Genomic DNA, 15,206 nt, shown 5'->3' on the forward strand with positions numbered 1-15,206 from the left:
CTCCAGACAAACTTAACTTTCAATATCCATTCCAAATGACTAAGAAGTGATACAGTCATTAGTGATATTTCAAGAAATGGACTTTTATTTATGTCCATGTGGTTTTCCAATTTGTACCTCCAACCATAAACAAAATGTTAACAGCGGTTTCTGAGGTCCATAAGTTAAGGGTAATAAGTTTGCTAAGTCATCCACCTCTCATTGAGGTCACCAAGAAATTAACAAGATGCCATGATGGAAGGTATCACCTAACACTACTGATGCTCCTTTGAAGAAATGATTCCTCTTCTGGAATCTCTGATCCCTCCCTCACCATCTTCTTTCAATACTCAAAATTCCACATAAATTTTTATAAAATTGAAGCAGTCAAATGATCTCAGCAAATATATTGAAATTTCTCTCCTGTTATATATTATGACTTAGTCTGTATAGTCTCTGTTGCCTATAACAAAAACCCCAAATGTATTCATCAATGGAAAAAAAGGTAATAAATTCTATATTATCCATAGTAAGAAAAGAACAGCCAAGCATATTTCAATTTAGAAAGAATTTTTTTAAGTGTCTATTTTGGGCAGCAGATTCATTTTTCAAATCACGTTTTTCATGTAAGTCAGTATTCTTAGTATACACCAGCTGTAAAGGAAGAGCATGAGTGAATACAAAACACAAAAGGAAAATAAGCTAGGATAAAACACTGACCACTCATGATATCACAGCAACTCACACTAAGCAAATAATGCCTACCCTGTAGTCTACCCCCTTTTCACTGCCAATTAATAAATAGTTCAAAACAAACTAAAACAAACCAAAAACCCCCCAGTATTTAAGTACCACTACTTGAAACTCTGAAGATAAAGGGCATAATTAATTAACTCAATGGCTTAAAACAGTATTTAAGAAGGAATCATGGATTCATTTGAAAATCAGATGAAAGATGCAATAATCGGTGTTACACACAATCTGGTTGAGGAGGGAGATGGGATCATGATCCACAAAAATTCACCTCAGAAAAATTAAAATTAAAAATTAATCTCAGAAAGACTCAGGTTTCAAAGAAATACAGTTATAGGCAAACAATATATTGTATGGCTAAGCATAAAGGCTTGTAGCAAGAAAACAAAGTCTGCTCTCTGCACTGTTTCCACAATCTATATCGAGTCCCTGTTGGCCTTACCATATTGTCCCAAATTTTTCCAGGGCCTCCACAAGGTCTGCTTCCACCACAGATTCACAGAGTCCTCGAACATGGACAACGGGTGAAACAGAAACTTTATGATGACTTCCACCAGCCTCCTAGCAAGATAAAATAATTTCTAGTTAAAAGTCTAAATTGCATCTTTTAGTAAATCTGATTCTGCATTAAAAAGCAAACACTTATATAAAAATCCCAAATCAAACTGAAATCACAAAAAGTGAACAAAAAGTCCCAATTAATATAAGGGTATACACCCTATTTTTCTTCGATATACATGAGTATCATCTTTTGACCTTGTTTAACTGATTATCTAGTTCCACCATAATTTGATGTTACTCAGTACACTTGACAAATTTATACAAGGTACCATCTTTGCTGAAGTACCAGTATGGATGTGAGAACTGGACCATAAAAAAGGCTGATCACCCAGGAATTGATGCTTTTGAACTGTAGTGTTGGAGAAGACTCTTGAGAGTTCCTTCGAGTGCAAGATCAAACCAGTCAATCCTAAGGAAATTGACCCTGAATATTCATTGGAAGGACTGATGCTGAAGTTGAAGCTTCAATACTTGGGCTACCTGATGCGAAGAGCCTACACGTAACAAAAGACCCTGATGCTGGGAAAGACTGAAGGCAGGAGAAGGAGACGACAATGGATGAGATGGTTGGATGGTATCACCGACTCAATGGACATGAGTTTGACCAAGCTCCGGAAGATGGTAAAGGACAGGGAAGCCTGGTGGGCTGCAGTCCATGGGGTCACAAAGAATCGGATACGACTCAGCAACTGAACAACAACAACAACCATCTCCTGCTGAACAAGGAGTACTCAAAAATACAAGCCTTGGAAATTCCCTGTTGGTCCAGTAGTTAGAACTGGGTGCTTTCGCTGCCAGGGCCTGGTCAGGGAATTAAGATCCTACAAGCAGCACAGGCACAGCCAAAAACAAATAAACAAAAAACACAAGCCTCCCTGGGCTTCTGTGAAATACTGTGTATCTTTGAGTATGCCCAGCAAGAAGCTTTAAAATATACAGTCTTATACTTTATTTTAAAAGGGACCATGTAGGAGAATTAGCTTGAAAATGAAAATAGCTCTCATTTACTTACTGAAGCTCTAGTAAGTCAAAGATTTATATATACAAATAGCCACTGGGCACCACTATCACATCGCTTCAGAAATGACCTCACTCCGGAAATGAAGCAATGTAATTGTCCATCAACAGATGAATGGATAAAGAATATTATTCAGCCATAAAAATGAAATCTGGGGACTTCCCTGCCAATTCAGTGGTTAAGACTCAGTAATTCCACTGTAAGGGGTACAGGTTGGATGCATGGTCGGGGAACTAAGATTCCACATGCCCCAAGGCTCAGCAAAAAAAAAGTATCTTGCTGTTTGAGACAACATGAATGGAGCTCAAGGGTATTACATGAAATTTAAAAAAACAATACAAACCTACAAGCAAAACAAAACAAAAATAGACTCACAGTTACAGAGAACAAATGGACGTTGGGAGGGGAGGAGTGTGAAATAGGTGAAGGGGATTAAAGGGTACAAACCTTCAGGTATAAAGTAAATAAGCCATGGGACGTAATACACAGCATAAAAAAATATGGTCAGTAATATTATAATAACTTTGTAAGGGACTGATAGTTACTAGATTTATTATGGTGATCATTTCACAATGTATGCAAAGTCAATTCACTATGTAGTACACCTGAAGCTAACATAATATTATACATAAACTATATTCCAATTTAAAAGTTTTTAAAATGAAAGGAATGAAACCCATGTACAATTCGTATATATAACCAAAAAATCTATTAAAGGAAAAGGTTTTCTCCTACAAACGACAAGAAAGGTTTTTCCTTCTAATCTAAAAGAGCACGTTTTACCATTAAAACTTAAGAATCATTTTAAGAAAATTAAATCCCTTTATGGCTATTTTTAAAGACCTACCAACTTTGCTTTATTATAAAGACTGTTAGAAAATACTGTAACAGTCTTGTGCCCAGCTAATTAAAAATGTCAGAATCTAAAGATCTAATTTAAGTATATACGTAACCATGAGATTACTCTGACACTCTTGTCAAAATTGAGTCCTTTGAAAATATTAATTCAGTCCAGGGAATTTCATTTGAATTGCTTATGCTGAGTCTTTTCTAAGGTAAACCCGATATTCATTACATGCCACCAAGTCTGAAATGAATCATTTTAATTGTACCCTATGTATACCAATATTCTAATTAGCAGCCTAAACAAATGAGACTGTCTTGGTGAAACTCAACAACCAAATGGACACTATCATCATCAAGCTCTTAAATACTACTGGATGACAATAATTCAGGAAGAAAGCTCTAAATAATACCTAAAAACCTAATTTAAAGACAACACAAAATACAAATAACAAGTTTTATTCTAAAAATAATTAGACAATAATAAACTACAAGAAATAAGATAGCTATCTCCTTTGATCCTTAGAATGAGCTGGCCAAGGTGAAAGTGTAAATAAAACTCTACTGGTCTGGGCTCTTCAAAAAGTATCAAAAATTAGTGGAAGGAAGACTTCAGATTGAAGACAGACAACCAAATGCAATATGTGAAGTTTCATTTTATAATAGATAAAAATTGCTATAAAAGTCATCTTAGGAAAAACTGGAGAAACTGAATTATAGGCAGGATATTAAATAATAGAAGTACTGACTGTCTGAAAAGTAAAAGCGAAAGTTGCTCAGTGGTGTCCAACTCTCTGACCCCACGGACTATACAGTCCATGGAATTCTCCAGGCCAGAATACTGGAGTGGGTAGCCTTTCCCTTCTCCACGGGATCATCCCAACCCAGGGATCGAACCCAGGTCTCCTGCAATGCAGGAGGATTCTTTACCAGCTGACCCACAAGGGAAGCCCAAGAACACTGGAGTGCGTAGCCTATCCCTTCTCCAGTGGATCTTCCCAACCCAAGAATCAAACAGGGGTCTCCTGCATTGCAGAAGGATTCTTTACCAACCGAGCTATCAGGGAAGCCACTGATTGTCTAAGGTACCATTATGATGGTAATGGCTATATGAAAAGCATATCCTTATTCTTAGGAAAGCTGTGGTATTTAAGGATGAACTATCATAAAATTCTCCAACCCAGGCTTCAGCAATATGTAGACTGTGAACTTCCAGATGTTCAAGCTGATTTTAGAAAAGGCAGAGGAACCAGAGATCAAATTGCCAACATCTGCTGGATCATCGAAAAAGCTAGAGAGTTCCAGAAAAACATCTATTTCTGCTTTATTGACTATGCCAAAGCCTTTGACTGTGTGGATCACAATCAACTGTGGAAAATTCTGAAAGAGATGGGCATACCAGACCACCTGACCTGCCTCTTGAGAAACCTATATACAGGTCAGGAAGCAACAGTTAGAAGTGGACATGGAACAACAGACTGGTTCCAAATAGGAAAAGCAGTATGTCAAGGCTGTATTTTGTCACCCTGCTTATTTAACATATGCAGAGTACATCATGAGAAACGCTGGGCTGGAGGAAGCACAAGCTGGAATCAAGACTGCTGGGAGAAATATCAATAACCTCAGATATGCAGATGACACCACCCTTATGGCAGAAAGTGAAGAACTAAAGAGTCTCTTGATGAAAGTGAAAGAGGAGTGAAAAAGTTGGCTTAAAGCTCAACATTCAGAAAACTAAGATCATGGCATCTGGTCCCATCACTTCATGGGAAATAGATGGGGAAACAGTGGAAACAGTGGCTGAATTTATTTTTCTGGGCTCCAAAATCACTGCAGATGGTGATTGCAGCCATGAAATTAAAAAACGCTTACTCCTTGGAAACAAAGCTATGACCAACCTAGACAGCATATTAAAAAGCAGAGACATTACTTTCTCAACAAAGGTCCGTCTAGTCAAGGCTATGGTTTTTCCAGTGGTCATGTATGGATGTGCAAGTTGGACTATAAAGAAAGCTGAGCACTGAAGAATTGATGCTTTTGAACTGTGGTGTTGGAGAAGACTCTTGAGAGTCCCTTGGACTGCAAGGAGATCCAACCAGTCCATCCTAAAGGAGATCAGTCCTGGGTATTCATTGGAAGGACTGATGTTGAAGCTGAAACTCCAATACTTTGGCCACCTGATGCAAAGAGTTGACTCATTGGAAAAGACCCTGATGCTGGGAAAGACTGAGGGCAGGAGGAGAAGGGGACAACAGAGGATAAGATGGTTGGATGGCATCACCGACTCAATGGACATGGGTTTGGGTGGACTCTGGGAGTTGGTGATGGACAGGGAGGCCTGGCATGCTACAGTTCATGGGGTCGCAGAGTAGGACACAACTGAGTGACTGAACTGATCATGATATCTGCAATTTACTTTCAAATAGTATAGGGGGAAAAAGTATGTATATAGAGATAAAATCTCAAAGGGTAAAATGTTAAAAACTGCTGAATCTAGAGGAAGGACATACGTAATTAAACATTTTACACATTTTTAAAAGTTGGGAAATTCTTGTATTCCCAGGTGGCTCAGTGGTAAAGAATCCACCTGCTATTGCAGGAGACATGGGTTCGATCCCTAGGTGGGAAAGATCCCCTGGACAAAAAAATGGCAGCCCACTCCAATGTTATTACCTAGGAAATCCCATGGACAGAGGAGCCTGCTAGGCTCCAGTCCAAGGGGTTGCAAGAGTCAGACATGACTGAGTGACTGAACAACATTTAAGACCTACAAAAAAGTATGAAGAACAATATAAAAAATGTTCATGAACTCAACACCTACTTTAATAATACTGCCAAATCAGTTGACACTTCTTTCTTCCTACCTCCCTTCCCAACATAGATAACGAGTATCTGGAAAATAAACTCATAAAAAAAGAGTATTTTTCAAACTGGTCTTACAAAGAAATGGACTATAGGACCACTTTTTAAATCTCTCTGAAGATCTGATTTTATATTTCCTAAGTGAAACATCAAAATTTAAGTCATTCTTTATGAAAGATGTTAAATGCAATCAGTATGGTACTTAGAGGCAGATATGATAATCATCTCTAAGATATCTGATATGATCATATGATATTGTATCATATGATCTCAGATATGATCATATCTGAGATATCTCACGTCAAGGCTGAGAACATATCCCATAACCCCTATATATGTCCCTTATTCCCACTCAATGACTCTGCCTTTCATGAGTTTACCTACCTTGACATTTCTCTAAATTAGTACCCTTTTCTTGAACTTAAAATTTTCTCATCCTTTCTGTAGTTTATTTAAAAAAGAAAAGAAAAAAAAAAAAAAAAACAAAACCCTACGGTTGTTTCCAAAAATAAAACTGATGTATTAAAGATATCTTTTCAAACTATATTTTCACTATACCCCTCATTTTCCCCCCAAATACTAACATTTTCTTAAATCAACTCTTTATACTATATACTGGTGATAAGAAATCTGAAATCATCTTCAGACCTTCTTTTGCTACCCTAAAAATACTTCCTTTAAGCATCATACTATGCATCTCAATCTTAAATTGGTAAGTCAGCACTGTTTACCCCATCCACGTATTAAAATTTTGACTATGTCTTCTAAGGCTTAAAGAGTTTCTCATATAGAAGTTTATTCTGTCCACTTCAAATGTTTAGTTATCTAGGCTCTCTCCTGGTCTATTTATATCTACTATTTATCAGACTAGAAACAAGATTCTAAATAAGAACCAAGCAAATGGAGGCGTGCCTTCAATTTACATGTGCTTGTCTTCTTTTTTAATCACTCAATCCCTTCTTTAGGTAAACTGTGTGAACTGTAACGGAGGCATTTTTTGATTCTCTCGGCAAGCTACAGACCAGTTACAAACACCCAGCCCCTCTTCAAAGGCTACCTCAAAGACAAACTCCAATAATACCAACGTTGAGTGCTAATTTTGACTACTGCTGATTGAAAACCAGGCTCAACTAAAGAGAAGGGAAGCTGTATAGAGTACAAATGAAGCTTCCACAATGAGAGAAATGAGAAGGGTCCACTACATTTCTCGACATAGTGAAACTAAACTCATAAAGGCAATGTACAATGTCTTCAGGCTTTTTTTGCTTTTCCCAACATTTCCATGCATAACACATGTGCAACACCAAACAACATTCTCTGTCCTCCTATATAGGATTAAAAGTGAACAACCTCAAATTGAGTAACTCATCCTCCAAAACCAAATGTGCACAGAACCACTGCAACTGATGATTATAAGCCTCTCCTTAAACACCCTCAATGACAGGGAAAAACCTTGAGAGACTATTACATTTTTAGAAAGTTCTTCATAATATGCATCTAAATTTGTCTCCCTGTAGCTTCCTATACAAAATGGCCTGTGAAGTCAGATCAGTGTTTGAATCTTTGGACATTTATAGGCTTTGTGATCTTACACTACTTACTTAACCCTTCTGAAGCTCAGTTTCACTTGTAAAAAAAATAAGAAAACGAAATCCTCATCACTTAAAATTACAACAAATAAAAAGGACAAGTACAAAATGTTGAGCACGGTGCCAGATGTAATTACTGAACAAAAGCTCAATAAATATTAATCATTGCCACCCCCATCCTTATCTTCATTTCCCTCTTTTACATAACCTTTCTATTTGTAATGATTTCTGAAATCACACTGAAGTTTACCTTTCAGGCCAAATATCCCCCAGATTCTTGTCATTCCTCTTATGATTATGATCTTGTGTACCTTCTCTATTCTGGTAATTGTTTTCCGGATACATTAGAATTTATCAAAGTAGTACCAAGAAATGAGTGCAGATGTCTAGATATTTAAGATTATTCCCCCCTTTTACTCTGGATACTTCACATAGGTGAAGGACCAACTAGTTTCAAGGGACAGATGCAAGTATTTTTTTTTAACTTACGTTATGCTTAGAGTTAACTAGTACATGGTCTTCAAGTCAAACAATCACATAGCTTGGTCTTTTCTTTCCTTACAATAGAGCAGATCCCAAATACAGGAAGTCTTTTAATTTTCCTATTCAAAGTTTTAAGGTACATTTGATCATATAACTAAGATTAAAAATGAAGAGTCATATGATTCAAACAACTTTTTAAAAAATAATCTATCTTTTTGCTCATGTGGTAGAAATCCTATGGTTTTGTCTACCCAAAACTCTCTCCTCCTCCTTTTGGTTAAACACAAAAACAAGCAAACAAAAACACCCCAGTCCCACATTATTCCACTGGTATTCTCACTCACACAGTTGTAACTTCCCAACTTTAGAAGTAGTCCAGTGACTCGTCAGGAGTAGGTAGATATTTTTTAAAAATGGCTTATCCGAGGGGATAGTTACAGACATTGAGGGACAGACTGTGTTCTCTTTATTTGCTAGCAAAAACAATGTAGGCCTAACTTTATCATTACATAGAGGAAATAGGGGCTTCCCTGGTGGCTCAGAGGGTAAAGTGTCTGCCCGCAATGTGGGAGACCTGGTTTGATTCCCAGGTCAGGAAGATCCCCTAGAGAAGGAAATGGCAACCCACTCCAGTACTCTTGCCTGGAAAATGCCACGGACAGAGGAGCCTGGTAGGCTACAGTCTATGGGATCGCAGAGTCACAAAGGTGAAACATGGAAAGAGACAGAATCTAGTCCCTATGACTTCATCTAAATCCCTAGATCACGAAATGCCTAAAACTATGGCACAACCTGGCATTCATAGTTATATGGACCGATAAACTCCCTATACCCCTTTTTGTTTTAAGCTCACCTGAGTTGGTGATGTAGCTGCAACTGCAAGCTTTGAAAGTTGTATTCAATTTCACAGAGGGAAAATAAAGTGCTGAATCATGCAGAATCACACATTTTTAAGTATGGAATTTTTTTAACTATTATATCCCCATCACCAAGAACAGCACCTAGCACATGATAGGGCTCAAGTATTATTTTTTTAATGAGCTAAGAGATCACAGTGATCATCTAATCCAACCATCTCATGTGACAGGTAGCAAGTTGAGTTCCAAAGAGATTAAGTCACAAAGCATGCTGGTAGCAGAGCCAAGACACCTGCTTTGGTTGGGCTTACGGCTCTCTTAACAACACTTTTCACTTTTATGTACTAACACGAAAAAAAAGTCACTTGTTAAAACCAAAGGGCAGTAAAACCTACCTTTTTTTTTTGGCTCTGCTGCCTGACACACAGGATTTTAGTTCCCTGACCAAGGACTGAACCCCAGCTCCCTACAGTGGAAGCACAAGCCACTGGACCGCCAGGGAAGTCCCAGAACCTACTACTTTTCATTTACTTCCCAAAACTAAACCTAAAATTCTCACTCTACTGCAGCAGCTTAGCTAAATAAGACACAGGACATTACTGTTACAGAAGCCTCAAGGCTCTGGCACTTTCCTCTGAGGTACACATCCTTGAACTTTTTTATTCTCCAGAGTGTAATTACTATGCTCACTGTCACAGTCTAAACTCTTCCTTTGGGAGCTAACGAAGTGACTTCAACCCATCTCCCATTCTATATTCATCCCAATAAGCCATCACAGTAGTCCTATCATCACTGTAATTCAGATCATTAAAGCTTAAGGTAATAGTGTGTCTTAAATTCAAATGAGATTCTTTATGTATGGCAGACAGAATATTCTGTTTGGAAATCCTGGATTCTTATTTTGATCTTGGCATTTTGCCATCTTACAGGTCTATTTATTAAAAGTTGAGAAACTTTTAACTTTCACCTCATCACTAATCACTTTAACAATTTTTGATTTGTCTTTTTAGTCACTAGCAAAATAGAGTAAAAGAAAAACTTAGAAGTCTCTAAAGTGAATTAGTACTCCATAAATTTTTATTGATATCAATCTTTATAAACACAGAATTTTTTCTAAGTAACCTCCCAATTCAATTCTTCAACTGGTTTTGCCAAGTGAAGAGCTAACATTCTGAAATCAAGCTGCTTTCTGCAAAGTTTTTTGGGGGCTCCAAAATCACTAGAGATGGTGACTACAGCCATGAAATTAACTCTTCTTCTTGGAAGAAAAGTCATGACCACCCTAGACAGCATATTAAAAAGCAGAGACATTACTTTGCCAACAAAAGTCTGTCTAGTCAAAGCTATGGTTTTTCCAGTGGTCATGTATGGATGTGAGAGTTGGACTATAAAGAAAGCTGAGCACTGAAGAATTGATGCTTTTGAACTGTGGTATTGGAGAAGACTCTTGAGAGTTCCTTGGACTGCAAAGGGATCCAACCAGTCCATCCTAAAGAAAATCAGTCCTGAACATTCATTGGAAGGACTGATGCTAAAGCTGGAACTCCAATACTTTGGCCACCAGATGCAAAGAACTGACTCATTTGAAAAGACCCTGATGCTGGGAAAGACTGAGGGCTGGAAGAGAAGGGGACAACAGAGGATTAGATGGTTGGATGGCATCACCGGCTCAATGGACATGAGCCTGAGTAAACTCCGGGAATTGGTGATGGACAGGGAGGCCTGGCGTGCTGCAGTTCATGGGGTCGCAAAGAGTTGGACACGACTGAGCAACTGAAGTGAACTGAAGCAGATAAAGATATTTACTGTTAATATGATCTTGAAGGCCATACCTGCTAAATTTAAGAACACAATTTACTCCACAAGAATAAAGTAATTGTATAATACACAGCATGAACCTCCATAAGCTTTATTCAAAATGTAGCCCAAAGAATGCAAAACACTCTGGGAGTTTTCGCTCTTCAAAGCAACAAGACACAAATTTGAAGTGTCTTAATTTCTCATACCCAAACTACAAACTTATTTCTCTTTACACCTTAAAAACATCATTTACGATGACTAATTCATCTTTAAATCAGGAGCATTTGTATAAACTTTTTCTTAAATACATCCTCTTTAAACCTAGTTATTATAAAAGAATCAAGAAAACCCATGAAAAGCCAAATAATGTAAATCTCTTAAGTCTTACTGCACACTTTTACAATCTTCCAGCTAGTGTTGAAGAGGTTACCCATCATTGTACCTAACATACATTTACCTAAACAGTTTGATCACGAAGTCTTCTGGGGCTAGGCTGAGGTGGAGTCAAACCCTTCTCAGTTAGATGAATTACCGTATTTCTGAATGATGATGCACTAGACAATAAATTTCTATTTAGGGCATTCCTGTCCTAGTAAAATTTTATTATGTACAGGTTTCCACAACCGCAATGATTTCAAGATAGTATCCAACATTACATGAAGAAAAATGTTTAAAAACAGGAAAAATAATCCGACATTAGATTCAACAGTGCAATATTGGCTCTACTATTAAATAAAAGCAATTCACACTCTCCTAAGACAAAAAAAAGCAGTTAAAATCTGAATTTTTCCTGCCTGGGTAATTTAAAAGCTGCATTAGATCACTGAATTACAATTTCAGGTTGTAATTCAGTGTAGGAAAGCACGAAGTTCAACTTTCACATTTTACAAAGAGAACTCAGAAAAGTAGTTAACTGACTTTACCAAGGTCACACATTGTATACTAGCTTTGACTCCCCAAGCCCTGCCCAGAGCTACTTCCACTACTAAATACAATTCACTTTGAATGTATTAATTATACTTTATTTTCTTCCCAACAGCTAAAATAATAGTATTGGCTTAATATTTAATCTGTTTTCAAAAACAATTTTTCGTAAACTGGTTAAAGTATCTTTCCAAGACACTCAATGGAAGACATTTCACGCCACCGCACAAAAACTCAACCAAGACTTTTGGCAAAAGAAATATGCTGATTCAATGCATCTAAATATCAGCTATAATATTCCAACATTCCTGTTTTCAGTTTCCACGATGGAGTTGATTTTGAACTAAAACTTCCTAAGAAGAAATGCACTTCTTTTATTCACACTTCCAAGTTACACTCTGAATATTCCAAATAGCTAGGTACAGAAGTTGAAAGCTGTATCTAGCCATAAGAAAACTATTTAGAGGAAGAAAAAGTTCCTTTTTTAAATGTCTTGCAACATAATCCTCTTTGTAAACTCTAAATTCTACTGACCAGAATTTTTTACGTTAAAATGCAAACAAGAGCTGAAAGACTTCTGACTTCTAATTTGCCTCTTATAAAAGGTGAAAAACATTTTAATCTGATATTAGAACATATGTGCACAATTCCGAAAATTTCAGGTATAGTTTTTTTTTTAATCAGTTAGAATGTGTTACATGTTTAAGGAACACCTAAGTCATAAAGACAGCTTAAGTGCACCAAAAATGGCAAAAAAAAAACTTTTGCTTTGCTTCGCGTCCTTAAAGTTTCCATTCAACTGAAGTTGAGTTACCACTTGCTCCGGATGAAACAATTTTCACATTCCTTCTGCCTCTATCTAAGCTTTTTGATGCGAAAAACAAGAATCTCGGAACGTGTGTCTGATGCAGTTCTGAGTTCAGTTTTATGGAACAAATTGGGAACAAACTGCCCAGGAAAAACTGAGATTTAAGATTCCTTTACTTTAAAGTAGCGGTATGCGAACACCTGCCAACACATTTTATTTTTAATCGAAGAGCCGAAAACTGTACTGAGCAATAACCATGAAACTGGGGAGCAAAGCATGCGCACCAGACCTAGCAGGAATAAAAAAAATATAATTAAACCTTGAGGGGAACTGGGTTGTGAGCTCCTCAGCGTAATCTGTCAGTGAGCCGAGGCTCTCCTCAGCATCTAGGCTTAGAGATCCCTGGGCGGAACCGACGCCACCATCCTGCGATCTAGACCAGCGCGCGGATGCTGCAGGCTGGGGGCTAGGGGCTGAAGGGAACCGGTTGTCCAACGCCCGTCAACCGCCTGAGGAGTTAAACTAACAAAGGGCTAATCACGCACCAGAGCCCCCCGGAGCGGAAGCAACGCCTCGCGCCACCCCCCTGCGCGCGACCCTCCCTAAGTTCAGGGCCGGCAGTGGACTCGCAGCGGGGCCTGCGGCCAGGCCGGGGCGGACTCGCGTTCGGGATGCTGGAAACAGGTAGGACGAAGAATAAAAGCCCGAAAGAGAAGAGTCGGCGCTTCCCGACCTGGTCAGCGCCGCAAAAAGGGAAAACGAGGAGGGCGAGAGGCCCCGAGGCCGAGTCCCAGCCGCGGAGCCCTGCTTCCCAGGGAGCCGCCAGACTCAGCTGACGGGGCGCCACGCTTTGTTACCGGCTGTGAGAAGCTCCGGCCGCCGCCGCCATCGCCCCCGCCCCGGGGCGTCGCTTCCCGGCGGTTCTCGCCTTCCTCGGCCGAGTAATCGATCTCCCCTTCCTCGGTCTTGAGGCGCTTGGCCTGGCTCTCGTAATCCCGGTCCTCCTCGTACGTCTCCCTGGGGGAGGATGAGGAGGAGGACATGGCGGCGGCCAGAGGGACCGGCCGGCAGGCCGGTGGGGGTGGCGGCGGGGCGCGGGCCTCGGACGCCGCCGGCCAGTCCCCGTCACCGGCAAGCGCCTCTCCAGCAAAGATCTGGGCGGACGAAGCGTCCGCGGGGGCCCCGCGCCCAGGAGCCGGGTGGCTGTGGAGGACTGGCGGGATGAGGAGGCGCCCCGGGAAGAGGCTCCGGAGCAGCCGCTCCTCTTTATCACGGGGCCGACATCCAGCCTCTCCCTCCTCCTGCGTCTCCGCTCCCAGCCCGGAGGAGCGAATCTAAGGATGGGGACGCGACCGTGGCTTCCGGTCTTCCCTCCTCCCCTAATCCGCTCCTCGCCGCCCAGGCCGAGCCTCCGCCCCCGCCTTCAAGGCAGCCGCCCGGGATCGAATCCAGCCGCAGCCCTCGGGAAGCGCCCCCCTCCCCAGTCCGGGCCTCGCTCCCTATTGGCAGAGGGAAAAGTCGACCAGGCTTCCAATTGGCTGTAAGGACTGTTCGTCAAAAGCTGCCCCCGGACCGGCCTCGTCCCCCCACCCCCTCCCAGCCCCTTCTTGAACTTGCGGCTGGCCTGCAAGTCCTGGCCGCGTAACGCCCGCCGCGCGCTGCGCGGGAACCGTTGCTACCCCGCGGCCGTTAGCGCTATTGCGCCAACCCTAGGGGAGGTGCGGAGTGAACCCCAGCGGACGAGGTGGCGTGCTGTGGGGCCAGAGCTGCGGGTGTTAACCACCCTCCCGCTAATTTAAATGCTTTTATTCTCTTCAAAAGAGAACATTCCTGCCGATACACCTCACACAGCCCTGAAACTACAGGGGGTGAAGAGAGAAAAGAGCTTAGAATCGTGAAAGTAGCCTTCTCCCCATGTTATGTTCAAATCTGATACAAGTGGGTGGACTCTCTCCCCTCCCCTAAGTAGATATTCCAGAACAGTCAACATTTCCTGAGGTGCAAGTCTGAGGAAGACGCTCCACTGGGGGTACTGTCCGTTTGATCAGTTAGCACTCCTGGGTCTTCTAGACCCTTCTTTCCTGAAGATACTGAGGACTTAATTCAAACTTCCATATAAAGTTTCATCCCAATCCTTTCCTTTCTGGGCGATCTATTTGTTTCATATTTCACATGATCATTCTTTTTGGAAGATAAGAAAGCCTATCAAAAGTGCTTGCCTTTTGGACCACACAGAGCTCATTTCCTCTGTGGCAACAGGCCTCCGCAAGCTTTTTCTCATCTTATAATAGGGCCCTTTATACCTACCTACCTGGAGAAGGCAATGGCACCCCACTCCAGTACTCTTGCCTGGAAAACCCCATGGACGGAGGAGCCTGGTGGGCTGCAGTCCATGGGGTCGCTAGGAGTCGGACACGACTGAGCGACTTCACTTTGACTTTTCACTTTCATGCACTGGAGTAGGAAATGGCAACCCACTCCAGTGTTCTTGCCTGGAGAATCCCATGGACAGAGGAGCCTGGTAGGCTGCTGTCTATGGGGTCGCACAGAGTCGGATACGACTGAAGCGACTTAGCAGCAGCAGCAGTAGCAGCATACCTACCTATTAGGATGTTCTGTTTTAAGGCCGAAAAGCGCTTGGAGACAGGAACTGGGCTCTTTTCATCTTTGCAAAGCCAGTTCCTGAACAGGCCCCTGCACACAAGTTATGCTCTCAGCAAAACGGAATG

General features: G+C 40.9%; 1 protein-coding gene across 2 annotated transcripts in view; it reads right to left on the reverse strand.

The window, feature by feature from the left end:
• The window catches only part of HNRNPLL (heterogeneous nuclear ribonucleoprotein L like), a 38,365-nt gene extending 24,496 nt beyond the window's left edge, over positions 1-13,869 (reverse strand). The window contains exons 1-2 of one of the 2 annotated variants that reach the window (XM_027555045.1): positions 13,335-13,869; positions 1,175-1,293 (exon numbers count right to left, since the gene is read on the reverse strand). In XM_027555045.1, coding sequence (XP_027410846.1) covers positions 1,175-1,293; positions 13,335-13,520 — 305 coding nt within the window. In that variant the 5' untranslated portion in view covers positions 13,521-13,869. The remainder of the gene's footprint in view (positions 1-1,174; positions 1,294-13,334) is intronic. The other variant, XM_027555044.1, reaches the window with a different exon arrangement.
• Positions 13,870-15,206: the final 1,337 nt, after the last annotated feature.

The sequence above is a fragment of the Bos indicus x Bos taurus genome, chromosome 11 (genome assembly GCF_003369695.1).
Source record: "Bos indicus x Bos taurus breed Angus x Brahman F1 hybrid chromosome 11, Bos_hybrid_MaternalHap_v2.0, whole genome shotgun sequence".
NCBI classification, from domain to species: Eukaryota; Metazoa; Chordata; class Mammalia; order Artiodactyla; family Bovidae; genus Bos; species Bos indicus x Bos taurus.